Below are 26,570 nucleotides of genomic sequence, written 5' to 3' on the forward strand. Positions count from 1 at the left end.
AAAATGTGAATAGTGGCTACGGGTAGATGAAAAATTTAGGAAAAATTGGAACAAGTGGTGTTCACATAACTAACTGAAAGAGTGACGACTCAAAAAAACTGGGTACTAGTGAGACCAAACAGAAGAGTTATGGTTGCAAAGTTCACGACCTTGCCGGGCAATCAGTGTTAGCCGAGGAGGAAACTAGTTACTATCAGTCGAACGAAGGTGGCTGCTGTGTTCAAGATGGCTGAAGGCTATCAGCTATCAGTATGAAGGTTCAAGGCTGGTCGCCACTTCTGCTCGTCACAGTGTGCAGCAAGTGTCTGCTGGCTGGTGAGGACCAGTCCCACACGATGCGCCGACTATTGCTGCTAGCCTTTTGCTCTGCCGCTGTGGCACGTGTGTTGGGTGAGTCGCAGTTTCCACTGGCGTATTTGACAGATTCCTACAATTCTCTGATCGAAAGATGCTGCGTCAAATGCGCACCTTAACCATGTCAATGACTGTGTGTGGTATTTATGCAATAGGTTGCACAATAATGTGTCTAGTTTACGTTCTTCTGTATGATTATGAAAATGAAAAGAGAGGATTGAACCTGGTGACAGAGCAACTATAGTCCGATTAAAATTTCTTCAACAGTTGACATCTGTCACTAGCCGCTACAGTCTTGTCACATCGGCCATCGACTACCGCTCAGCTGTAGGCGACACAAATGAAGACGGGCCACTTTACAAATGCTGTTAACGTGTAACGCGGAGCAAAGTTAGAAGTGGCCACCCAAGGTATGACGGAAATGCGAGATGTTCTGTCGACAACTTATAAGTGACAAGTGACTGAGCTACAGCAACGACTCGTTTTATAGACCGTAATTTTAACTCATGTCCTAAGCTAACCACAACCTCGTGATGTCCAATGTATATGAGAAAACAGCTATCAACAACGTGCTGCAGGTCTAAAATCACGATCGCTTTTTTCACGCCGATTAAAGCTAACCTCTAAGAACAAACTCGGTACAGGAAAACTTCAGTTTCAGCGTTGAAAGCAACCTGTCCTGACACTGACTACACGAGCTGCCGCGTTACCAACCGATGTGCAGCCCTTGTTGGGACGAGGTTACATATTATAGGCGACACAGGCAGATTTCAAACGAAAACAGAATGATAGGAAAAAAATAAGAGCAAATAAAAAAGTTAATACGTGATGAAAATGATGGGACAAGAAATTAGAAACAAAAACAGATTACATTTCAACCGATTAACTGAATCAATATAATAGTCAAAATCTTTTCATTAGATTTAGAAACAAAAATGTCTCGCTGCATTTTTCGAGATACGAACCTAAGAACATATACACGGCAGGTTTATACGTTAATCATTACGCTATGCCATAACACTGGATTAAGTAGTTATATTTACGACTGACGTGACCCAGTCGCAAAGATGAATTGCGGTCTACGAAAAATCTGCTTTACACAACATCGTGCGAAGATTCTCTAATGTAAGCCGATCTCTGTGATTGTGAAAAACTGTATACGTACGCTGAATCGCGTCTTGTCTGGAAGTATCCGGCAGAGTTTGGTTACTGCTTTATATGTAACGCGAGTATTTCATTAGCATTGTTTCGTGTGTGTGCGTGTGTGTGTGTGTGTGTGTGTGTGTGTGTGTGTGTGTGTGTGTGTGTGTTGGTTGTTGGTGTGGTTTTCATGTGCGATGAAATACGAAATCAAAGTGCCGGGGATCCAAACACAACAAAGAACGCCAGACAAGGTAGTGGAAGTGTACTGACCAATTATTGTGGCAGTTTGGCCACAGCGAACGGTTCGGGCGTGAAGTTGAGTACTCTGGAGGAAACCAGCTCCAAAATCGTGAAGTGCCAGCTATCAAGTAATTTTAATCGGGCTGTAGTGCTGTCGAGCTTAAGGTCTCCATCCGACAGACTGATTACTACACGCAGTGGCACATACCCCGTTCCAACAGACACTATGGAAAGGTACTGGATTTAAGCCACGGTAGTGACACACGCTTTCGGGACTACGGACTATGCACCAACACCTCACTACCCTCTCTTTCCAGCCAATTGGTGAAAATTTCTAACAACGACAACATTACAAGTGAGCACCTTTTTTTTTTTTTTTTGAACGCTATGACATTAACGTGCGTTCTGCTAACGATAGGAGCAGCACTTTTACCTTTTTGCTTCTTTTATATCTGAGAGGCAACTTCACTATCTACACATACTGACAAATAGTGTAACGTCTAGGTTCAACACTTTGCCTCGTTTTGTCGTGCTCGTGTAGCCAAGTTATGTCGTTTCGACAGATAATATTTGAAATACCCAAGAATTACCTTCGCATGAACAACTTTAAATTTGTCATGTATGTTAAGGAATTGTTGGCGCATCTTATAGAATAGAATGAGGATGAGTTCAGGCGATGGTGGTTATTGTGTGTTTCGGACGGAACTTCGTACTTCTCTGTGAGCTTGACGCATTGAGGTACGAAACGGTACTGTGTTTCACCGTCATTGATATTTTAATTAACAACGTAAACACAATAACGATTCATTCATTCCATTGTCTGCTGCTGACATCACGAGAGGAAATTTCTAGTGATCGGAAACGAGTCAAGGCATACATTATTACAAGCACCATAAATTATTTCCGTAGTTTGCACTAACAATAAAGTATGATTAATAGCAGGTGAAACATTTTCCATAGCAGTGGCACTAACTGATGTCCATTAACACTACGTTTGCAACTTCTTACTGGGTTAATATAGAATCCACTCCTCTGTCAAAAGTTGCGGCTTTTATAGTTTATTTATCTACACATTTTTGGGAGCAAACTTCTTAAAGTTTGACAATAACAATTGTCATACTGGATATAGTTGGAGGCTTGTCTGTAGTGGACCTTGTACCCTACGGACACTGTACCCTACAGTACGTATGGGAAACTTGAAAATCAACAATGCAAATAATCACATACTTTGCAGAAGAGTGAGAAATGAGATATGCTTTTAATTTATGATTTTTTATGGTTATCCATTTTCTTTTAGTGTGTTTATGGGCAAGTTGTAGAAGATGTTTGAATTTAAATAAGGAATACCTTGTTTCTTAGAGAGAGTTCTGAATCCGTGTGAAAATTAGTTTAATACCTTACTTGGTCGTATTGAGTATCATTGTTGTAACTTTTAAATTATCAGCGGGTGATAGCAGTTTTGTTTCGAGATGATAATTTGAAATATACATACTTTCAGAGCTAACTGAGATTTTCGTCATTGTCTTATCAAGATGTTAACGGCCTTAATTTACAGTTTATTGTTACACATGTAATATAATGCATGGAATTTCTAAAATAAGTCACCAACAGTATCTTTCATGGATTATAGGTTTATAGTTGCATAACATATATTTTTATAAGAGAGAGAGAGAGAGAGAAAGAGAGAACCCCTTTATTAACGATTTGTATTTTAGCAAAAATTACAGTTTCATGAGTTAATCATGCTCATAAGAAACCTACGATAAACAATACCTAATATAATGGGCCATGGTAATTCATTTCCCCTATTACTTGTCTAGTTTTATTCTTGAAGTCCAGCGGATTAGTACGACACTCCCTAATTTGTTAATCTAGTTAAGACTTTGATGAGGTAAGTAGGGTGTTCTTAAAGGCACAATGTTTGTTTCCAACGTGAGATGTTAGATTATACGAAACGTTAACAGAATGTTTCTTAATCAGAGCGCAGCTCGACAGCTATAAGAGGGAAGATGTCATAATGCTTTGCGTCCGTTTCATTGACACCGAAAGTAGACACTTTTAACTTCTGATGGATGTAGAGATTTTTCTTAGGTTGTTCGGATTGAGCAGACGATGTCTGCCATGCAGTGCGAGACTTTATTGTTAATAAATTTATAAGTTCTCCGTCTGCAGAGATGTCGAAGTTTTATCGTGTCGGAATCTGAAGACAACTCGCAACGAATGGGAATTACGCAGAATCCATGCAGTAGCTCTTCCATCATGACTTTTCGTAAAAAAGCAAATTTTTGGTGTCAAAAGTTTATAGACATTTGCATCTATTTATGTATTTCGCAATTGAATAACAGTGAATGGCGGAGGGAACTTGTTACCAGCATTAACGAGAGAAGCAAAAACATGTTTTGGCATTCAGAGGAGAAAGTTATTGACCGAAATTTTATGAAAAGATTTCGTAGCAATGGAAAATGCTTTTGCTTTAATGATTCCGATCGCAACTCACTTATAATATACATGAAAATTTAAAACTGTGTTAACACTAAACGTGAAATCTTTCGATTTCTTCTCACATTTTGTAAGAAGGCTGTTTAGGTTTTTCTGTTGGTAACGCCACGTAGCGCTTTCTATTAAAACCGCTGACTGCGCTGTGTGCAGTCTGTGGCTGGTTGGACTCATTGTTGGAAGTTATTCGCCAGTGTTGTGTTAGGCAGTTGGAGGTGATCCGCCAGCAGTGGTGGATGTGGAGAGAGAGATGCCAGAGTTTTGAGAGGTTACTATAAGCGGACGATCTGGACGTGTGTCCGCCAGAAAAAGGAAATTTGTTAAACTGGATGTCACGAATTTTGAACACTATTAAGGTAAATACATTGTTTGTTCTCTAACAGAATCTTTCATTTGCTAACTATATGCCTATCTGTTGTTAGTGCCTTCAGTAGTTACAATCTTCTGTTTAACTGGCAGTATTGGCGCACCCTGTATTGCAGTAATTCGACTAACGAAGATTTTTGTGAGGTAAGTGATTCGTGAAGGGTATAGGTTATTGTTAGTCAGGGCTGTTATTTTGTAGGGTTTATTATAAGTCAGATTGCGTTGCGCTAAAATATGGTGTGTTAGTTTAGAAATGATCAGAATAAGTAAAGAGAAAACAGTCTGAGTACGTTCAGTTTCACTCTGGAGTTTGAAAATCAAGTAACGTAGAAGTTTACCAGCACACACATTCTTTACATTCAAAGGGGAAGTTTCAATTCCTCTCTAGCAGGAATCCCATACTGCGCAGATCTTGACGCACAAGCGTAGTATGAGGAGTTTGTCAGTGGATTTTATGTATTTTTTAAATGTTCGGCCAATAAAATGAAGTCTTTGGTTCGTTTTTCGTGCAATATTTTCTGTATAATCGTTCCAGTTCCAGTTGTTACATGTGTCATTTACCACGTAACAGAAATTGAAAGAAATTCTCAAATTCTCTTAGTATTGAGGTGGAGGATCACACACTTTTTATTGTAGTCTGTTGCTACTTTTTGTACCACTGAGATATTTTGTCAGGGTCATTTCGTAACTTGTTTTGATCTTCCATTCATCTGACTAGGAGGAAAACGACGGTATCAGTTTGCAAACAGTTTATGAGGGCTGTTCAGATTTTCCTCTAAATCATTCATATACAATAAGAACATAACAGGCTTTATCACATTTCATGTTGTTGTTGTGGTCTTCACTCCTGAAACTCGTTTGATGCAGCTCTCCGTGCTACTCTATCCCGTGCAAGCTTCTTCATCTCCCAGCACCTATTGCAGTCTACATCCTTCTCAATCTGCTTAGTGTATTCATCTCTTGGTCTCCCTCTACGATTTTTACCCTCCACGCTGCACTCCAATACTAAATTGGTGATCCCTAGATGTCTCAGAACATGTCCTACCAACCGATCCCTTCTTCTAGTCAAGTTGTGCCACAAGCTCCTCTTCTCCCCAATTCTATTCAATAGTATTCATTAGTTATCTGATCTACCCATATAATTTTCTGCAGTCTTCTGTAGCGGCACATTTCGAAAGCTTCTATTCTCTGCTTTTCTAAACTATTTATCGTCCACGATTCACTTCCATACATGACTACACCCCATACAAATACTTTCAGAAACGACTTTCTGACATTTAAATCTATACTCGATGTTAACAATTTTTTCTTCTTCAGAAACGCTTTCCTTGCCATTGCCAGTCTACATATTATATCCTCTCTACTTCGACCATCTTCAGTTATTTTGCTCCCCAAATAGCAAAACTCATTCACTACTTTAAGTGTCTCATTTCCTAATCTAATTCCCTCAGCATCACCCGACTTAATTCGACTACATTCCATTACCCTCATTTTGCTTTTGTTGATGTTCATCTTATACCCTCCTTTCAAGACACTGTCCATTCCGTTCAGCTGCTCTTCCAAGTCTTTTGCTGTCTCTGACAGAATTACAATGTCATCGGCGAACCTCAAAGTTTTTTTTTCTTCTCCATGGATTTTAATACCTACTCCGAACTTTTCTTTTGTTTTCTTTATTGCTTGCTCAATATACAGATTGAATAACATCGGGGATAGGCTACAACCCTGTCTCACTCCCTTCCCAACCACTGCTTCTCTTTCATACCCCTCGACTCTTATAACTGCCATCTGCTTTCTGTACAAATTGTAAATAGCCTTTCGCTCCCTGTATTTTACCTCTGCCACCTTCAGAATTTGAAAGAGAGTATTCCAATCAACATTGTCAAAAGCTTTCTCTGAGTCTACAAATGCTAGAAAAGTAGGTTTGCCTTTCCTTAATCTTTCTTCTAAGATAAGTCGTAGGGTCAGTATTTCCTCACGGGTCCCAACCATTTCTACGGAATCCAAACTGATCTTCCCCTTTTTCCATTCGTCTGTAAACAATTCGCGTTAGTATTTTGCAGCTGTGACTTATTAAACTGATAGTTCGGTAATTTTCACATCTGTCAACACCTGCTTTCTTTGGGATTGGAATTATTATATTCTTCTTGAAGTCTGAGAGTATTTCGCCTGTCTCATACATTTTGCTCACCAGATGGTAGAGTTTTGTCAGGACTGGCTCTTCCAAGGCTGTCAGTAGTTCTAATTGAATGGTTTCTACTCCCGGAGCCTTGTTTCGACTCAGGTCTTTCAGTGCTCTGTCAAACTCTTCACGCAGTATCATATCTCCCATTTCATCTTCGTCTACAGCCTCTTCCATTTCCATAAACTTGTCCTCAAGCACATCGCCCTCGTATAGACCCTCTTTATACTCCTTCCACCTTTCTGCTTTCCCTTCTTTGCTCATTTCATAGGGGAACGCAAATTACTGCAAATCTTCTTCCAAAAATGCTCATTTGTCTTGTGTGGTTACGCTGAAATTAACGTATATCTGTGATCAAGAAATAAGACTACAATGAAGTGTGTTGATGCACTGAACTGGCGGGTTGGAACATGGGGAGTTCTTTTACACCGCCCCTACTCTGTTTCTTTCTTCTCCGGGGAGGGGGTGTGGGTTCATCAGTCTTGTGAGCATATGATACAGCCCTTCACGAGTTGCTCTCTTGTGCTAACATCTTCATCTCAGAGTAGCTGTTATACCCTACGTACTCCGCCGGCCGTTGTCGCCGAGCGGTTCTAAGCGCTTCAGTCCGGAACCGCGCTGTTGCTACGGTCGCAGGTTCGAATCCTGCCTCAGGCATGGATGTGTGTGATGTCCTTAAGTTTGTTAGGTTTAAGTACTTCTAAGTCTAGGGGACTGATGTCGTCAGATGTTAGGTCCCACAGTGCTTAGAGCCATTTGAACCTACGTACTCAGTTCTTTGTTCGATGTTTTCCAAATTCTGCTTTTCCTTGTGTTTGTTACTATCTACATGTCACTCTAGTACTAACACTGTCCTCTAGCGAAACATCTCACATGCTTCGAATCTCTTCTGTTATGCTTTTCTCGCAGTACTTTTGTCACTACCATACAATGCTGTACTCCAAAAGTATATTCTTAGAAATTTCTTCCTTAAACTACGGCCTATGTTTGATACCAGTAGACTTTTCTTGGCTAAGAATGCCCTTTTTGCCGGGGCTAGTCTGGTTCTTACGTTCTCCTTGCTTCGTCCGTAATGTGCTATTTAGCTTTCGAGGTAGCTGAATTACTTAACTTCATTTATTTCTTTGTCCCCAATTTCATAATTTCGTCACTTCTGTTAATCCTCGTTACTTTTATCTTTGTTCTGTTTACTCTTAGTCCATATTCTGTATTCATCAGCCTGTTCACTTCATTCAACACGTCCTTTAAATCTTCCTCATTTTCAGCGAGGATAACTATGTCATCAATCACTCTGAACTGTAATCCCTCTTCTAAACCTTTCTTTTACTTCAGCCACTGCTTCTTCAATGTACAGAGTGAATATCAGGACTGAAAGACTACGTCCCTCTTTACACACTTTTTAATCCGAGAACTTTGTTCTTGGTTTCCATTCTTATTATTCAATCTTGTTTCTTGCACGTATTGTGAATAACCTGCCATTTCCTATAGCAGACACGTATTTTTCTCAGAATTTTGAATATCTTGCACCATTTCTAGTCGACAGATCCTATTTACGTGTCTTGATTTTCTCAATATGTGTTGCTTCCACAATCAATCGCAACTTAAGAATTGCCTCTCTCGTGATCTTGCCTTTCCGAAAGCCAATTTGGTCGTCATCGAATAAATCCTAAATTTTCTTTTCCGATACTCTGTATATTATTTTTGTCTGCAACTTTAGTGCTTCTGTCGATAACTTGATTGTGCGGTATTTCTCGCAATTATCGGTCATTTTACACTTCTGGATTGTGTGCGTGATATTTTTTCAGAAAATCTGATGGTGTATCTCCAGATTCATAGATTCTTCACAGCGGCCGGCCGGGGTGGCCGAGCGGTTCTAGGCGCTACAGTCTGGAACCGTGCAACCGATACGGTCGCAGGTTCGAATCCTGCCTCGGGCATGGATGTGTGTGATGTCTTTAGGTTAGTTAGGTTTAAGTAGTTCTAAGTTCTAGGTGACTGATGACCTCAGAAGTTAAGTCCCACAGTGCTCAGAGCCATTTGAACCATTCTTCACAGCAACTTGAATAGTCACTGGGTGGCACTTACCCCAATGATAGTAAAAATTCTGAAGGAATGTTATCAGTGGCAGAAACCATCGCTGATAGGAAGTCTTCTGAAGCTCTATTAAAGTCCGACTACAATACTGGATACCCTCTGTTTTCCATATCGACTCCCATTTTTCCTCAATCACGTCAGTAGGCAAGTCTTCGCCCTTGTATAGGCCTCCACCTGTCCCGTCTGTCCTCTGCTCTTAACAGTGGAATGCCCATTGCATTCTTAACGTTGACACCCTTGGTTTTAATTTCACTGAAGGTTGTTTCGACTTTTCTGTACACTGAATCGTTTCGGCGACCATTTTTTGACTTCCATGCAGTCCCTATTTATTTAGTTCCTAATTGGTACACATTTCTATATTCTAGTCTTCAGATGAACATATTTGTGCTTCGTTACATGGCCGATCAACTGAAGTACTTTTATTTGTCAGGCAAGGCTTCTACGCAGTTACCGTCCTTGAATTTATGTCTGTCTGTTCAAGTTCTGTGATAGGCCAACATTTGAGGCTGACTGCAGTACAATTTTACTGCCGCCAACTTATATTTCGCAGGAACACCACAAAGATAAGATAAGAGAGATTAGGGCTAGTACAGAGGCATATAGGCAGTCATTTTGCCCTCGTTCTGTTTGGGAGTGGAACAGGGAGAGAAGATGCTAGTTGTGGTACGAGGTACCCTCCGCCACGCACCGTATGGTGGATTGCGGAGTATGTATGTAGATGCAGATGTAGTTGTAGGCGCTTTTAGAGATGTTCATTCTTCTTCAACTGAAGTTCCTACTGTGGTATCCATTACCGCAGTGTCCGTAGCATTAGACAACATCAAACCTATCTCATCATTTCTCAGTATTTGCACGCTGGTTCTTAGGGACGTGCGTGTTAAACTTCTGCCTAATCTACGTCATTACTAAATATTGTGAACCGCTCCTGAGTACGCCTTACAACGCAATATCTGATTTGGGAATCTCTGCCTGACGATGATGAAATCCAGCTGACATCTTCCTGTGCATCCCGGCCTTTTCCAAGCATACCTCGTCCTCTTATGATTTTTGAACAGTATTTTTGTTATTGCCAGCAGAAATTTATTTTAGAACTCAGTTAGCGTTTCTCCTCTCTCATTCCTGCCACTAAACCCACAATCTCCTGCAGCCCTTTCTTCTTCTCCTTCCGCTACAACCACATTCCACACCCCGATCATTATTATTATTCATCTCCCACTATGTACTGAATTAACCGTTCATTACCCTCATACACTGACTCTGTCTCTTCACGTTCTGTTTGCAACGTCAGCAATTATACCTGACCTATTCTTGTCGGCGTTGTTATGCTGTCGATTTTGATGAGAACAGCCATGTCACTGAACTTCAAATGGTTCAAATGGCTCTGAGCACTATGGGACTTAATATCGGATGTCATTAGTCCCCTAGAACGTAGAAATACTTAAACCTAACTAACCTAAGGACGTCACACACATTCATGCCCGAGGCGGGATTCGAACCTGTGACCGTAGCGGTCGCGCGGTTCCAGACTGAAGCGCCCAGAACCGCTCGGCCACAGCGGCCAGCTATCACTGAACTGTTCACAGTAAATCACTCCCTGCCCTACCTCCCTACTCATATTCACGTTTTATCATTTTCTACGCTACAATCGGCTGAACAGGTATCCTTGCCTTCTTTCCATTTCACTTCACTTTCCTCCACTACATATATATTGAGTCTTTACATTTACATTTTCGGATTTTCTAGGTTTCTTGTCACTTCGAAACTTCTGATTTTCCACTCTCCGATTTATAATACGTTATCCTTCCATTTGTTATTTCGCCTTTTTCTCATTTTCATCTCATCGTTTGCAGCCCATCCCGGAGATCCGATTGGGGCACTAGTCCGAGTTGTTTATTCAATGGAGAGATCGTCATGACACTTACCGGTCACAGACCACTTGTCTTGAGCAAGCAGTGTGTGTGTTTTTAACGCAGTCGTTTCCTTTGCCTTTTGCATCCTCATGCCATTCATCATTGCTGATTGTTTCCCAAGGGTAAGAGGTTGCCCTGAACTTCTGTTCACTTCTCCGGTTCTTTGACGACCCCTTGGCAGAACAAGGGTGAAGCCTGATACTAGGAGTGTTCGGAAGCGATTTCAGGTGATGTTTATACGAAATTTAAGCAGTGTCTTGATTCGAACCCAGAACACTGGATATTTTGATTATTAGTAAAAGACGCTACTACTAGATCACAATCCCCTACCAGATATTCACACGTATTTATAATTTAGTAAACTCTTCTGTGATTCTTGAGTGTTTCACAATATTTCTTTAAAAAGACATAAATGTTTTGAGAGAAATCTACGATCTATTATATCCAGCACTAGAATCACTGGTCTGGTCCTCAAGTGGGACAGCTACCTACATTCGATGGTAAAGCAAATAATAGACCCTATGTGTAACACTTTCTATGTGAACCGCCATACATACTGTAATTTATTGAGATTTTCGTTCTCGTTTGTTCGTTAACGCTTGAAATTGCTGGAAAAATTAGAAAATAAAGTCCTCATAGTTGCAGTTCATATTCGGTTAACGTAACGTTTCAAATTTTTAAAGGCATCCTAAGAAGCACATGTCTCCTCCGGAAAGCGGGTACGAAGTGATAACCTATGGGCTCGATGATTTCCCTTTCCTTATAAACTATGTGAGTAATTGTCAAAGCTATAGGTTCATTGTCGCGTGTATTTCGATAAATGCAAAAAATTTGAAGGCTGAAAACTGTCTGTTAGAAACACCGACTGAGCAACATGAGTATAGTGAATTTTCTTCTTCTTTTCCTTTTTTACAACGAACATTATAACTCTAATATTCTGTTTAACCGTATTTTTTATATCAAGCATTTTATTTAGTTTTTTTTTATTTTCCATTATTGTTAAGCATGTTCTCGATCAGAGAGCTGAAATACCAAGTAATTCCAACGAGCTGGAAACCGTTCTAGGTACTGACTCCTTACTGGGTGATACGCAGCTGCTCTCTAGCTTCAGACCTGCGAAGGACAAAAAGTTGAAATGGTCTATGATTAGCTGAAAACTAAAGCGTATTAGAGGTGGAATGAAATGAAAGAGAAAGTAATACCACTGTATTTCGTGTATTACACCTTTGTAAGGCAGACAGCGGACGTAATTTAACTGATCTTATTTTTGTCTTTGAAGTGTCAATATCCATTGTTACACTACCTAATTGGCACGCGCCACACACACACACACACACACACACACACAGACCCCCAATCATTCACATCTGCACACATACTGCGAAGGTGATGTTCAGAAGGGAAAAGGAGTAACAAACGGGCAGAGAGACAAAGAGAGGAAGAGAGAGAGAGAGAGAGAGAGAGAGAGAGAGAGAGAGGAGATAATTGGCCACAAATCTCTTAAAACTAGATCTTGCCAGTTTACGCGGTCCCTCTGTTCGAGTTAAGGGGATTTTCCGTGGCGGAAGGAGAACACCTTTGCTGTATGTAGGAGCCTTAATTGCGAAAACAAAGAGCAAACAGCGAGTAATTATTATCTTATTTCAGCGTCAATGTGACTACGGAATGCGCTGTAGTCCTCATGAAAGTCTATTTCTCAAGTCTGTTTAGAGAAACCGCTGCTCGAAGGCATGCATAAATTCTTTGCTTTTTGTTGCTACTACTCCTTGCCAATAGTGTTAGCATTTTCGAAGACCTCACATAATGTGTTCCGGAAAAGGTGAGGAATGATGCTTACATTGTATTACAAAGACTAATACCTGAACTCGCTGCTTCTATCCACTTGTTACCAGACAAATATCTTATTAAGAAACTTACATGTTTCGCTGTTTAAGAGGGTCGAACGTCAGTAAAGCAAAGCCAGCCAAAGAATTAGATCATGAGGTAGGGTGTCGTAGTATTTTCAATGTGCTTTACAACGACAATAAGAAGTGCTGTCGAAGGGCTTTGATGAACGAATTGATGGCCGTGGCCAGGTATTGTTTCTTTTTTCTCCTCTTTTGACAGTGGGTCTTATAACTGATTTGATACCGCTTACTACAATTTCGTCTCAGAGTAGCACCCACACACCTAATATCCAAATTAATTGTGGTAATATTGCAGTCTCTGTCTTCAACAATTTACCCCTTTATATTCTCTCTACTACCATGCAATATGTGATTAATTTATTTGGGGCCAATGTTGTGAAGCGAAGTAACGTAGTAACACATGTAGAAATTATTTCTCGTCATATTTCAGTCTCTGTCTTCAACAATTTTTCCCCTCTACATTCTCTCCAGTACAATGGAATTTGTGATTAATGTAATTAGAACCAATGTTGTGAAGCGAAGTAATGTAGTGATACATGTAGAAAAAGGTGAATGTTGTGTGTCAATCTGCAGCGATGTGTTCAGGTAAACCCGACATATGAGTTAATTAATGTCGATTTCATTTATTATTTATGGGATCGAAAAAGGTGTAACACTGAGAATTAGTTTAATATATGCGGTGTAGCGGGTATAAGTGCAGATATTTTTATATGTGGTACCTTATTATTTACCCATATCATATTTTTCATCTGCATCAAACATTCTTCACAAAATTTACTACCTGATGTTTTCTGCAAGTCGTACTGTACCAAATAAGTGCACTAGGCCTGCAGTGTAGGCTACCTATTGGGAATCCAAATGTCCACTCTTCAACACCAAATGTCCACAATTCAAAATCTGTCGTACTGCCCAAGGAAAAATAAACATGACTTGCTCTTGCTACATGTACTTGGAGGCACTAACAAACATAAAAACATACTGCTACTAACAGCCACAATTAACAGTCTGCAAATGAAGTAAATCCTGATGTAATGTTGATCAATACAGTATCCTCAGTAATAATATTTCCACTTATAACTGTTACACTCTCTATACAGGGTATATATACACCATCCACAGAAATATAAATACAGTTTATTACAATCACTTTACTTCCACAAACTAAATCTGTTTTTTTGTATAAAGCATAGTTAATTTCCTTTTAGGATATTTTCCCATTATTATGAGTAATATCAGAAAACAACAAAATGCCTATTGTAGTTATTGTGGTTTTCAGTGTGAAAACCAGTTTGAACCAACAAGTTATGCTAACTAACCAATTCTTTGTAAACTTCTTCGCCTCTGAATAACTACTGGAACATGCTTACAGTGTTGATACCTAGGTCTGACTCAGCAGTTTTTACCCCTAGTTCATTAGCTTATTGACTATTTATTGATGCATCAGGATGTGTTTTGTCTGCTAATCCTTTCTTTTAGTCAAGTCGTGGCATAAATTTCTTTTCTATCTCCTCATTAGTTATTCGATCTACTCATGCAATCCTTAATATTCTTTTATAGAGCCACAGTTCAAAAACTTCTACTCTCTTCTGGTCTGAACTGCTAATTGTTCACGTTTCACTTTCGTACAAGGCCAAATCCTAGAGAAATATCCCCCAAAAAGAAATGCTGCTGCTAAATTTATGTCAGATGCAAAAAATCCTCTTTTTGTACTTTTTATACCCTTTCAGCTTCGACAATCATAAGGTTTTCGCTACTTGAAGTGGAGAACTCATCTACTACTTTCAATGCCCCATTTCCTACTGTAATCCCCGAAAATCGCCTTATTTGATTCGAGTACATCCCATTACGCTTCTTTTAAACTTGTTGATGTTCTTCTTATAGTCCGATTCCCAGCCACTGTCGATTGCGGTCAGCAACTCTTCTAAGTCCATTCATGTCCCTTACAAAATTACATTGTCATCATCAAAACCCGAACTTTTTATATCTACTCGCTGAACTTTAATTCCCTTTTCAAATTTCTCCTTGATTTTTCTTAATGCTTGCTTAATGTACAGACTGAATAACATTGGAGATATGTTACGACTCCGACTTACTCCTGCATCAGTCACTACTTCCCTTTCATTTCCTTGATCTCTTACAATTGCTGGCTGGTTTCTATATAAGATGTGGAAAATGTTTGTCTCCCAGAGTTTTACCCCTGCTATCTCCAAAATGCCAAAGAGAGTAGTATAATCAACATTGTGAAAACCCTTCACATGAATCTGCAAATATCCGTCTTCAACCTTTCTTTCATTATGTTAAAGAAAAGCACTTGTTCGTGTTTCTGGGTTGAAGTTATTCCCCTAAGGCGAGCAGAACATCTCAGGTCGCAGGTCGAGTATGACTGGAGTGCTTAACTGCATGTTGTGACAAGGACATTGAGCAGCCTGTCGGCAGTGTGGCTCTTTTGTGACGTTATTGCTGCGGCCAGGGGAAGAACAGGCCTTGGAAGCGGGGGGGGGGGGGGGGGGGGGGGTGAGTGAGTGCTGCAACAGCAGTTGAGTGAGTCAGCGACCAGCTGTGTGCTTCACTGCCGGTCCGGACCTGTGCTGACAAACAAAATCTTGCGGGAGCATATTTTGTCAGACCTAACAGTGAAGCGTCTCTAATTAAATCACACATAGAAGTGTCCGATTCCAAGGGAACTCTGCCCTAGAGTTCTCCAAAGTTGTTCTCGGTGTGTCCATACGTCTTATGGCCAGCTTAGGATCTTGGTCTCGGTGGTCTAATTATTTGTTAAAAGAATTTCCTGTTGTCCCATAAATTTGACTTTTCCCATTCTAAAGAAAATACACGCTAGCCAAGAAGATTTCTCTATGAAAGCATTATCTTTGGTTGCACTTATTTTCTTGGATATCTGCCAGCTACGTGTTCAGCTTTGCCCCAAAGTATGCCTCCAAATAGCCTTCATTGTGCAAATATCTGCTCTCTAATAGTCGTCCAAAGAGATGTGTGAGCTGCTCATCTAACAATCCAATCAGAAAATGTCGTTTGGTGGCCATCCTGTGGCGAGTTTCGCTGTCGCAGCTTCAAGCATCAGGTGCCTAGAGTACCTTTGGTTGACACTTTACAATTTCCTGATGCCTTAACACATTACTTATCAAGGTGTCTCTTTATCGTATTTTTCGCATCCCTTTTTTTGTTAGTTTTGGGGAGAAACGTGGCAAAACGGAGCTGTGGAGCTGAGCAGAGGTGATGGAAGCTGAGGGACGAATAGTCTTTTGGGAGATGTTGCTCTGCATGTTAAATTAATTCACACACAAAGAAAATGTTTATATAAATTTTCCGTTGGAGAAGCTATTCGGACTTACTTGACCACTTGCATGTAGGTTCGTATCCTGTAACATTGAGGACAGAGGATTTACTATCACTATTTACCGTTACTTTAAAGGGTGGAGTAACATTTTGTTCCAGAGTTCCTCAGCTCTAAAGAAGGTCGTATTTATAAGAGAATAATAAATAAAATACTACACTCTAACCTAAAAAAAGCCGTTCCACGACGGAATTATTTGGATGGAACGAAAATCAGCAGTTGTGATATACATATACAGACAAACAAATTATTACATTTACAAAAATAGTGGTTGATTTATTCAAGAGAAGAGCTTCACAATTTGAGCAATCCAGTAACGCATTGTTGCACCTCTAGCTCCTTATGCAATTAGTTATTTGGCTTAGTATTGATTGATAAAATTTTTGGGTATTCTACTGAGGGGTAACGTGCCAAATTCTGTCCAGCTGTCCTATAATTCTTCAAACCATCTCAAATGGGGAGAGATCCGAAGACCTTGCTGGTCAAGACAGTGTTTGGCAAGCATGAAGACAATCAGTAGGAATTCTCGCTGTGTGCAGGCGGACATTATCTTGCTGAAATGTAAGCTCAGCATGGCTTGTCATGAAGGGCAACAAAACTGGGCGAAGAATATCATGGACGTGTCGCTGTGCTGCAAGGGTATCGCAAATGGCAAGCAAAGGTGTCCTACTATAAAGAGAAATGGCACCCAGATCATTACTCCTGATTCTCAGGCCATACGGCAGGCGACAGTCATTGATATTTCATCGCTGGCCGGCCGCGGTGGCCGAGCGGTTCTAGGCGTTTCAGTCCGGAATCGCACGACTCCTACGGTCGCAGGTTCGAATCCTGCCTCGGGCTTGGATGTGTGTGGTGTCCTTAGGTTAGTTAGGTTTAAGTAGTTCTAAGTTCTAGGGGACTGATGACTTCAGATGTTAAGTCCCATAGTGTTCAGAGCCATTTGTCATCGCTGTCTGGGGTGTCTCCTGACACAGCTTCGGACTGGAGTCTCATTGAGTGCGTAGGTCTTCAGTTATCAATCGCGTTTCGAACAGAGCCCCTGTGATCAGCAAAGACGTCTTGCCATGAACAGCTATGGATACCATTCTGACTGTCACCTATCATATGACCCAACAACCAGACAACCAGGAGTAATGGTCTGGAATGCCACTTCATTTCAAAGGAGGACTCCTATGGTTGTCATGCGCGGCACGATTACAGCACAGAGGTACGCCGACGATATTCTAGGCTCCGTTTTGTTTCTCGTTATGGCAAGCCATTCTGGGCTTACGTTTCAGCAAGATAATGCCCGCCCGCACACGATGTGAGTTTCTACCGCTTTTCTTCGTGCTGCCAAACACTATCATAGCCAGAGGGGTTACCGGATACCTCTCCAGAACGAGAACGTTTGGAGTATTATTGGCATGGCACTCCAACCAGGTCGGAATTTTGACAATATAGCGCGCCAATTGGACAGAATTTGGCCCCCAAGAGGGTATCCATCAATTCTATCAAACAATGCCAAGCGGAATAATTGCTTACATAGGGGCCCCGAGGTGGACGAAAGCGTTATTGATCTGCTCAATTTGATAAGCTTCTTCTCTTGAATAAATCATGCAATATTTTTAACATTGTAGTCATTTGTTTATCTGTCCATGTACATCATATATTACCACTTTCCGTCCCTGTCGGATAGCTCCTCCGTAGTTAGCCGTTTTTTTTGTTTTGTTTTAGAGTATATATTGATGGTCTTAGCAATGAAAATTGGGCTGCCAGTTCCGAGTTCACTGTACTGAAATTAGCACCTAGCTACGGACAAAAGAAGTAATATATAGAAGTTACTACATCGCAACACTGACCTGTGCATCTGAAACATGGATAATGAAGAAAATAGATGTAGGCAGATTACAGGCATGTGACTGAAGTTCTCCAGAAGTAGGATATGATTGACAAAGAGAGACAGGATGAGGACTGAAAGGATAAGGGAAATAGTGAAAGTAGAATCCTTGAAGAGAGAGATAGAAACATCAAGGCAAAGATGGTATGGGCACTTAAAGAGAATGGAAAACAAGAGGAGTCCCAAAAAGATACATGAAATGGAGCTGCGAAAGAAAGATCAAGAAGAAGACCAAGGGATAGATGGCTGAAAGATGTACAGGAGTGTGTTGAAAAGGGAGGCGAGGAATGGACCAGAGTTAACAAAGAAGGGTGGAGGGAAAACAGAACTAGATGTGCGGGGCTTATGTTCCAAACGGACCCAGCCTGTGATGGGAAACTGTTCAGGTCGATAATGATGATGATGTTCTAGCTACAGCCAAAGCTTTCCTTGAAATTAAATGAAGCAGTACACTGGAGTACACACACATATGGTACAGAAACATGGAAACAGCACATTGTTCTTCTACAGGTACTATCCCCCTCCACCCCTTCCAGGGGTAATTTAATGGGGGACTAACCAGAACTGAGCGGATGTAATATGCTGCAACGGAAGAAATGTCGAGACAGGCTCATCTCTTGGAAAAGCTGCTCCTGTTCGTGTGACAGAGCTGGGATGAGAGCGACTGCGTGACTCACCTTTTGACAACGAGACGTTGGTGGCTTTATAGCTTCGCCGGCTCTCGCACCACCTGACTGAGGGTTCCAACTGAAACGGGTCTGACAGGAAGGAACCATCGCCGACAGTTACCTTACACATGCCAAGGCCAAACACACCCTGTGTTGGCAAGACACGGCCACATGATGCCGAAAGCAGCGGTCGCACGTTGTGTTTTAACCTTGGCTTCGGGCTACCGTGAAAATCTGGTATTCCTATGCATAACGGTCATAATTGACTCCGTCTTTACTGCACAATGACTTGTGAAGCAGCTTTCCTGCACATTTTTCGAACCTAAACTGTCCGTGTGGGCGAGGAGGTTTGCATGCTCAGGATCTGGAGGGCTATGCCGGCGGTAGCGTAGCTACCAGCAGGGTCACCCATGCCAGACAGGCCGAAGGGGAGGAGCGAGACCAAGTGTGTCCCACAAAGACTTATCGATAACCTGTCTCCTGTCCTATCCTATCCTAAGCCAATCCTTTTTCCTTATCATTTTCAATTTCTACAACATGGGGCAGGGAGGGCTCTAGAGGTGTGGTGAAGCCAATCTACCTAAGGGAGTAAACCCGATACAAATCCAGGCCATCCAGGTTGGGGGTTGATCATGGGGCTAACATCCGCATAACGGAAAAAAATATTCTTCCGAAACTCAAAGATAGGAACAGCCGGACTGATGATACTGATGAACGACCCATGCAAAGAAGAGGACAACGTAAACGCAGAAATGATACATACTTTGCTGCTTTGCTACTGTTGTTTACTATCTACATAAACATTCTTTTGGATAGGGTGGATAGCAATATGCGGCTGTTTGGTGATGATGCTGTGGTGAACGGGAAGGTGTCGTCATTGAGTGACTGTAGGAGGATACAAGATGACTTGGACAGGATTTGTGATTGGTGTAAAGAATGGCAGCTAACTCTAAATATAGATAAATGTAAATTAATGCAGATGAATAGGAAAAAGAATCCCGTAATGTTTGAATACTCCATTAGTAGTGTAGCGCTTTACACAGTCACGTCGATTAAATATTTGGGCGTAACATTGCAGAGCGATGTGAAGTGGGACAAGCATGTAATGGCAGTTGTAGGGAAGTCGTCTTCGGTTCATTGGTAGAATTTTGGGAAGATGTGGCTCATCTGTAAATGAGACCGCTTATAAAGCACTAATACGACCTATTCTTGAGTACCGCTCGAGCGTTTCGTATCCCTATCAGGTCGGATTGAGGGAGGACATAGAAGCAATTCAGAGGCGCGCTGCTAGATTTGTTACTGGTGGGTTTGATCATCGCGTGAGAGATACGGAAATGCTTCAGGAACTCGGGTGGGAGTCTCTAGAGGAAAGGAAGCGTTCATTTCGTGAATCTCTACTAAGGAAATTTAGAGAACCAGCATTTGAGGCTGACCGCAGTACAATTTTACTGCCGCCAACTTATATTTCGCGGAAAGATCACAAAGATAAGATAAGAGAGATTAGGGCTCGTACAGAGGCATATAGACAGTCATTTTTCCCTCGTTCTCTTTGGGAGTGGAACAGGGAGAGAAGATGTTAGTTGTGGTACGAGGTACCCTCCGCCACGCACCGTATCGTGGATTGCGGAGTATGTATGTAGATGTAGATGTACTTGGAATGTAAGAACTTTGAGCAAGCCAGGAGCTCTACATGGACTCAAACAAGAGATGGGGAAATACCGTATAGGAGTAGCAGCAGCAGTTCAAGAGGTCAGATGGAGAGGAGATGGTATCATAAAAAGCGGTAATTACACTATTATGTATAGTGGAGGAGACAGTGGTATGGTAGGTGGTACTGGCTTTCTTGTAGACAGTAAGTACAAATCAGCAGTCATAAATTTTAACCCTATAAATGAAAGGATGTGTAGTTTGAAAATGAAGGCCCGCTTCTTCAACATTACTCTAGTATGTGTGTATGCAACCTCAGAAGATGATGAGGTTGAAGTGAAAGATGAGTTTTATGGTCGTCTGGAACAGGAATTAGAAGGTATACCAAGGAATGATTTAAAGTTAGTGATGGGTGACTTCAATGCAAAAGCGGGAAAAGAAGAAGCCTTTAGAGAAACAGTAGGAAATGAAAGCTTGCATGAGGTGTCGAATAAAAATGGACAAAGACTTATAGACTTTGCCATGGGCAATGCAATGGTAGTGAAGAGTACATGGCTCCAGAGAAAGGACACAGGGAAAGCCACATGGCGCTCGCCAGGTGGCACTACTTTTAATCAAATTGACCATGTGGTAATCGACAGGGGACATGCGTCTGACATCCTTGAAGTTGATAGCTGCAGGGGGGCTGACTGCGATTCATATCATTATATGGTAAGAGTGAAATATGGATCCAGAGGGAAGAGAAAAGCTCCTCGAAGATACAATGTTTCTAAATTGAAAGAAGAGGTAGTATCCGAAAAGTTTGAAACAGAACTACAGAAGAAATGTGAGGTTAAACAAAGCCAAGCTCTGGAAAGCATCGAAGGGAAGTGGAGTATGATTAAAGAGGCTCTACAAGAAACTGCAGAAGAAGTCTTAGGTTTAGAAGAAAGGGTGAGAAGGGCAGGATGGTATGATGAAGATTGTTAAAAGGCAGTGGAAGAGAGAAATGCGGCAGGGAAGAAAATGATAAACAGGACAACAAGATCTAACACAGAAGAATTGATGAAGAAAAGGAAAGAGGCAGATAGGATTTGCAGAAGAAAGAAAAGAGAATTAGAGAGGAGATGGATTACAGAGCTAGAAGAATATAATGATCAAGAAGTAAGAAAATTCAGCAAGTGAGTTCAGGAACTTATGAAAGGCTTCCAATCACGTACGGTATTCTGCAGAGATAAAGAAGGAAATTTTATAGGAGGAGAAGAACAGGTTCTAGACCGATGGGCCGAATATTTCAGTGAGCTGCTGAATGTCACTACAGAAAGAGAAGTTGTGGAAGAAAATGAAACAGAGGGTCACCAACTGTGGCTGAATGTTAGTCAGGATGAAAGACCTGTACCTATACCAACTATAGAGGAAGTTAGGAAAGCAATTAAAATCCTAAGGAATCATAAGGCTCCAAGTAACGATAACATTTCAGCAGAGATGATCAAGGGTGGAGGTGAACATCTAACAAGATTGGTACATCAGCTGATAGTGGAAATATGGGAAAAGGAAGAGATGCCAGACCAGTGGAACATGGCCATTATGTGCCCTATTCATAAGAAAAGGACAAAGCAAACTGTGAAAATTATCTCGGTATTGCTTTAGTCAGCGTGGTGTACAAAGTATTAACCAAAGTCATTGATATGAGACTTAACACCAATAACAGAAGAAATACTTGGAGCTAGCAGTGCGGTTTTCGACGGGGCAGATCAACAACAGACCAGATCTTCATTATAAGGCAAATAGAAAAGTGTTATGAATATAATGTGGATGTACACCAACTTTTTCTAGACTTTAAACAGGCCTATGATAGTGTTAAAAGGAAAAAGCTATATGACACATTAATGGAGATGGAATTCCCAAGTAAATTTATCAGACTGGTACAAATGGCCCTCACCAGCACAAAATGCCAGGTAAAAGTAGAAGGAAGACTTTCTAAGGAATTTGAGGTCACCCAAGGGTTAAGACAGGGTGATGTATTATCCACGCTACTCTTCAAAATAGTGTTGGAGAGGGTGATGCGAAGGATGGAGATTGATAACCGAGGTACACTCTGTTTAACCACATGCACCAAAATCTAGCTTATAGTATCTCTTTGCTTCCAGGAAAAATGCTGTTGTTAAAGAGAAATATATGAAGTTGAACAGAGGCAATTGTGAGAGATATGATAAGCTCATATGACAAGTGGTAACGTTTGGGTCAGAAACATGGACAATGACTAGCAGAAGAGGAACTCTTCAGAAGATGGGAGAGGAAAACATTATGAAAGGTTTTTGGAGCCGTGTATGATGCGGGGCAATGGAGAATAAGGAGAAACAAGGAATTGGAATAACTGTATAGAAATCCTGACTTGGTGAGTGAAATTAAGTGTAACAGATAAAGATGGCTGGGCCATGTAGAGCGAATGTCAGAGGATCGAGCTGTCAAAAAGGTGTACACAGGAAATCCAGGTGGCAAAAGGAGCAAAGGGAGACCTCGGAAACGATGACTGGAGGATTGGAAAATGATTTGAGGAAGTTTGGAGTCAGGAGATGGAGGAAATGAGAGCAAACATCGTCAGGATTGGGCTGTGATCTTCAGTGAGGCCAATGCCCTACAGGGGCTGTAGCGCCAAGGAGTAAGTAAGTAAGTAATTATTGAAGTAAATAAATGCACTATCGATGTCGCACTAAATGGGACGGTAGTAAATGTTGAGGGCAGTTTGGAGTGGTGACTGACTTGTTGGTCAGTTTTCAATTATTAAGTTTAGTCGGCTGATGAAAGTTAGGTTCTCCAAGGATAAGCCAATTCCATTGTGTGCTTTTCTAGTTCCCTCCGTCCTGTCCTATCTGTCAGTATGTACCATCCTAGGCCAGGTGCACTATATACGCTACAGTCTAAATGTGGCAGGATAGAAGGGCTTATCAGCTATTCTGAAGTGGTTTTACCATACTGTTCTCTTTCTGTGTGAAAACGTCGTGTCTTCTAATAATAGTCATGCTGTTTATTTGAATCAACCATCACTAAATACAAAACGCACGAGTACAGGCTAGTGGACATACTTTCACCCAACATAATCTAGCCAAAACCACCTTCTGTAGCCAACATTAGTAAGGCTTTGTCAAGTGTATAATACAATCTTTATGAGGTACACATATATACAGAGTGTATCACAGTCACACTGGAATTTTGAGTCCAGTTCCCGTGCTTGCAGAAAACAGCAATGAATTAAGTGCGGCTCTGCTTTTTTGAAGAATACAAATTATTGTTTTTGAACACCCAAGAATGTTCCAACACAGGTGTGGAGTCCTCAGTGGGGTTTCTTCTTTTATTTTTCTCAAATACTTACAAACAGATTATCTTTAGGTTAGGCTAATTGTTACATAGGATTTTGTTGTTATTTAAATTATGTATGTATTTTACCTTATATTTAACATTATGTGTGTGGCCTGTGGCTGCCAACCAAAATCGGCCACGAGTGTAAATTAGTACACCATATCATCTGCAAACATGAGGGATGTTAGGATAACGTCTGGACTGAATTTTTGTTTATAATCCAATCTTTAAATTGTATGTGCAGGTAAATAATCGTGGCATATGCCCGTTTTTGGCCTTATCGTTTTAATATTTGTCTGATGCTGAGCTGTGACGGGTTTGTTTGTGTATGCCAAAGGTGTTTTTGTGTAGTTGTAATGACATGTGGACATAGGTAAAAAATTTTGTGAAACTTTGGGATGGCGAACTATTGGGTGTTGTTTGTTATTCATGGATTATGTTTCGTATTTTGACAGTGTTTAATAACGTTTTCTCCTGCTCATTTCTGAATACTTCATCTTACTATGTCGCTGTGGCTTTTACACATGTATCACTAAACAAATTTACGTTTCTGATGCGCTTTCGACGTTCGTTTGTTTACTGTTTTGTGCTGATTTGACATTCGCAGAAAAAAAACAGTAAATAAATTTAAATAACAACATAATCCGATGTAAGACATATCCTAACCTAAACATAATCTGTGTATGTATTTGAGAAAAATAAAAGAAGAAAACTGTCAGAGAATGCCACAACTGTGGTGAAACGTACCTGGATGTATTTCCGCAAAAAATAAATAAATAAATAAATTCATTACTATTGTATCACAGTTCTTACTACAGACTTCAAGGGATCGTAGACGGGGCGTAGAAGATAAGGTTTTCATAAGGATACTATTTCCGAAAATGTACCGTTAGAACAGTAAAATAAGTTTGATGATCGGATCGCTTACAAGCCTCCCGCTTCACAGTACCCTAACAGCGGAGACGAGAAGCCTCTAACCTGCGTCTTGTACATGAACCCTTTTCATGAGAAATGCTTCGAGTGCACGGCATCTGTTTCTCTTCTGTGTGACGAATGACGTCCTCTTCAGAGTTGAAAGTGTGGGATGTCCGTGCTGCACCACAGTCAACCCTCCTAGTTATGAACGTACTAGTTTCTAGCAGCCTCTGTTGCAGTAGAGTAAAAATTGTATGTGATGTCATTACTACAACAGGGATTGATCACGGTGCCTTTTTCTCAGCTTATGCACGTACTGTAAATCAGGAGATATGGTCATGTAAATTAGAAAAAATTGCATCAGCTGTAGAATTTCGAACAATAATAAGGATGAGGTGCTCGTAATATAACGAGCAATGCAATGACATTAATTGCTCCATCCGAGGTGGGACAATGAGTGATCGTCGGCCTCCTTCAGCTGCAAGAATTCCCTATCGCTCTCGTACTACGCTCCTCCCTCCCTAGTACCTCTCCTCCCCAACACCTGAGACGGCACTTAGGGGCGAATAGGCACGGTTAGTGGCGTCTCTGCTTCCAACGTAGGGGTCGTGGTACTGGATCTCCTATGTTCTGCGAGTGGACCTCGACACCCTCAGACAGCTTGTCGAAGCTTGGTCAGCCGCCGCTGGTTCTGAAACAGACGGGGGGGGGGAGTGATGGGCCTAAATCCACACCGCACTGGTCGGGGGGGGGGGGGGGTCACCAGTGCTTACACAGCCTGGGGTGCAGCTGCTGCAGATGTGGCCGGTATCACAGACTGTACAGTATGGTTGGGCCTGCCTCAGACGACCATTGGCATAGTTGGTTCTGGTGTCTTCTCGAATGTTGTGCCATGGCAGTGACTTCTTACAGCCGGCGGCCTTGTGTTCACTGAATGATAGCATCCCCACTGGCGCGCCTCCCTGATACCGTAGGCAGGCTGTAGCCTGTGTCTGATGGTGGTTTCACGGTGACAGCGGAGTGAGGAAAGTCCAAGGCTGCCTCCCATGAAGCTACTCGGCTGGGCTCTTCGCTTGCTATCGATGTGGTCCTGTAGATGGCTAAAAGCAACATAGGTGCGTGTTTGTATGGTGTAGAATTCATTATTGCACACATTTTCTCTTTCAAAGTACTATGCACCATGCGTTCCACCTCTCTGTTGGAATGGGGATGGAATGGTGCCGAAAGAAGTTATTAGATACTATGCAGCTCATGCAGTTGTGAAAACTGGGGTGATGCAAACTGGAGGCGGTTGACCAAGATACGGCCTTTGGAAGGCTCTTTGATCATGTTCGCTGTTGTCGTTCAACATAAGTGTGTCACAAACAGGAAATTAGACTAGGTATGCACCACTATGAGTCACTTATTATTCAGAAAAGAACTTGGAAAGTCGACATAGATACGTTCCCAGAATCCCTGATGGTGGCCAGAGGAGGAAACACCGCGCACGGTGCCGTTTGTTGCTGAGAAGGCTCTTTGCAAGGACATACCTTGGCACCGATGTCCTTGTTGACAACCAGCTAATATGTATGCCAGCAGTTTGATACAGGAGATGCCTCAATGAGCAACACGCAGGAGTGCGAGTACTCTGGGGCGGAAAGCTGGAGGAAATATAGTCATACGTCGTTCTAATTCAGTTGGCAGGAGAAGAACACCATCTCGGATAGGAAGCCTGTTTTTGAAGCCAAAGAATGTCTTGAGGAAACGATCTGCCATTGCAGGTGAACACAGAGGCCATCCTTTCTGATTAATCTTCCCCACAATTTGATTCAGTGCTGTACTCCAAACGTATACCCTCCATTTTCAGTGAACCCACGTTTTGCTTGAGCTCGTCGCATTTTATTTCGTCCTTGATCCAGCCAACAAATGTCACTCTGCTTCCAAGGTAGTGGGATTTCTTTACTTCGTGGTCGACCCTTCAATACTTTCGCCTTTCCACGGTTCGGTCTCAATCCATATTCTGTACCTATTAGACGTTTTATTCTGTTCAACAGTTCCAGTAAGCCTTGATCACTTATAAGGAGGATAGCAATGCATTCAGGACT

At 41.4% G+C, this 26,570-nt stretch overlaps 1 protein-coding gene across 1 annotated transcript in view; it reads left to right on the plus strand.

Moving 5' to 3' along the window:
- Window positions 1-234: 234 nt before the first annotated feature.
- The window catches only part of LOC124595470, a 47,585-nt gene continuing 21,249 nt past the window's right edge, over window positions 235-26,570 (plus strand). The window contains exon 1 of the mRNA XM_047134226.1: window positions 235-390. Coding sequence (XP_046990182.1) covers window positions 252-390 — 139 coding nt within the window. The 5' untranslated portion in view covers window positions 235-251. The remainder of the gene's footprint in view (window positions 391-26,570) is intronic.

The sequence above is a fragment of the Schistocerca americana genome, chromosome 2, assembly GCF_021461395.2.
Source record: "Schistocerca americana isolate TAMUIC-IGC-003095 chromosome 2, iqSchAmer2.1, whole genome shotgun sequence".
NCBI classification, from domain to species: domain Eukaryota; kingdom Metazoa; phylum Arthropoda; class Insecta; order Orthoptera; family Acrididae; genus Schistocerca; species Schistocerca americana.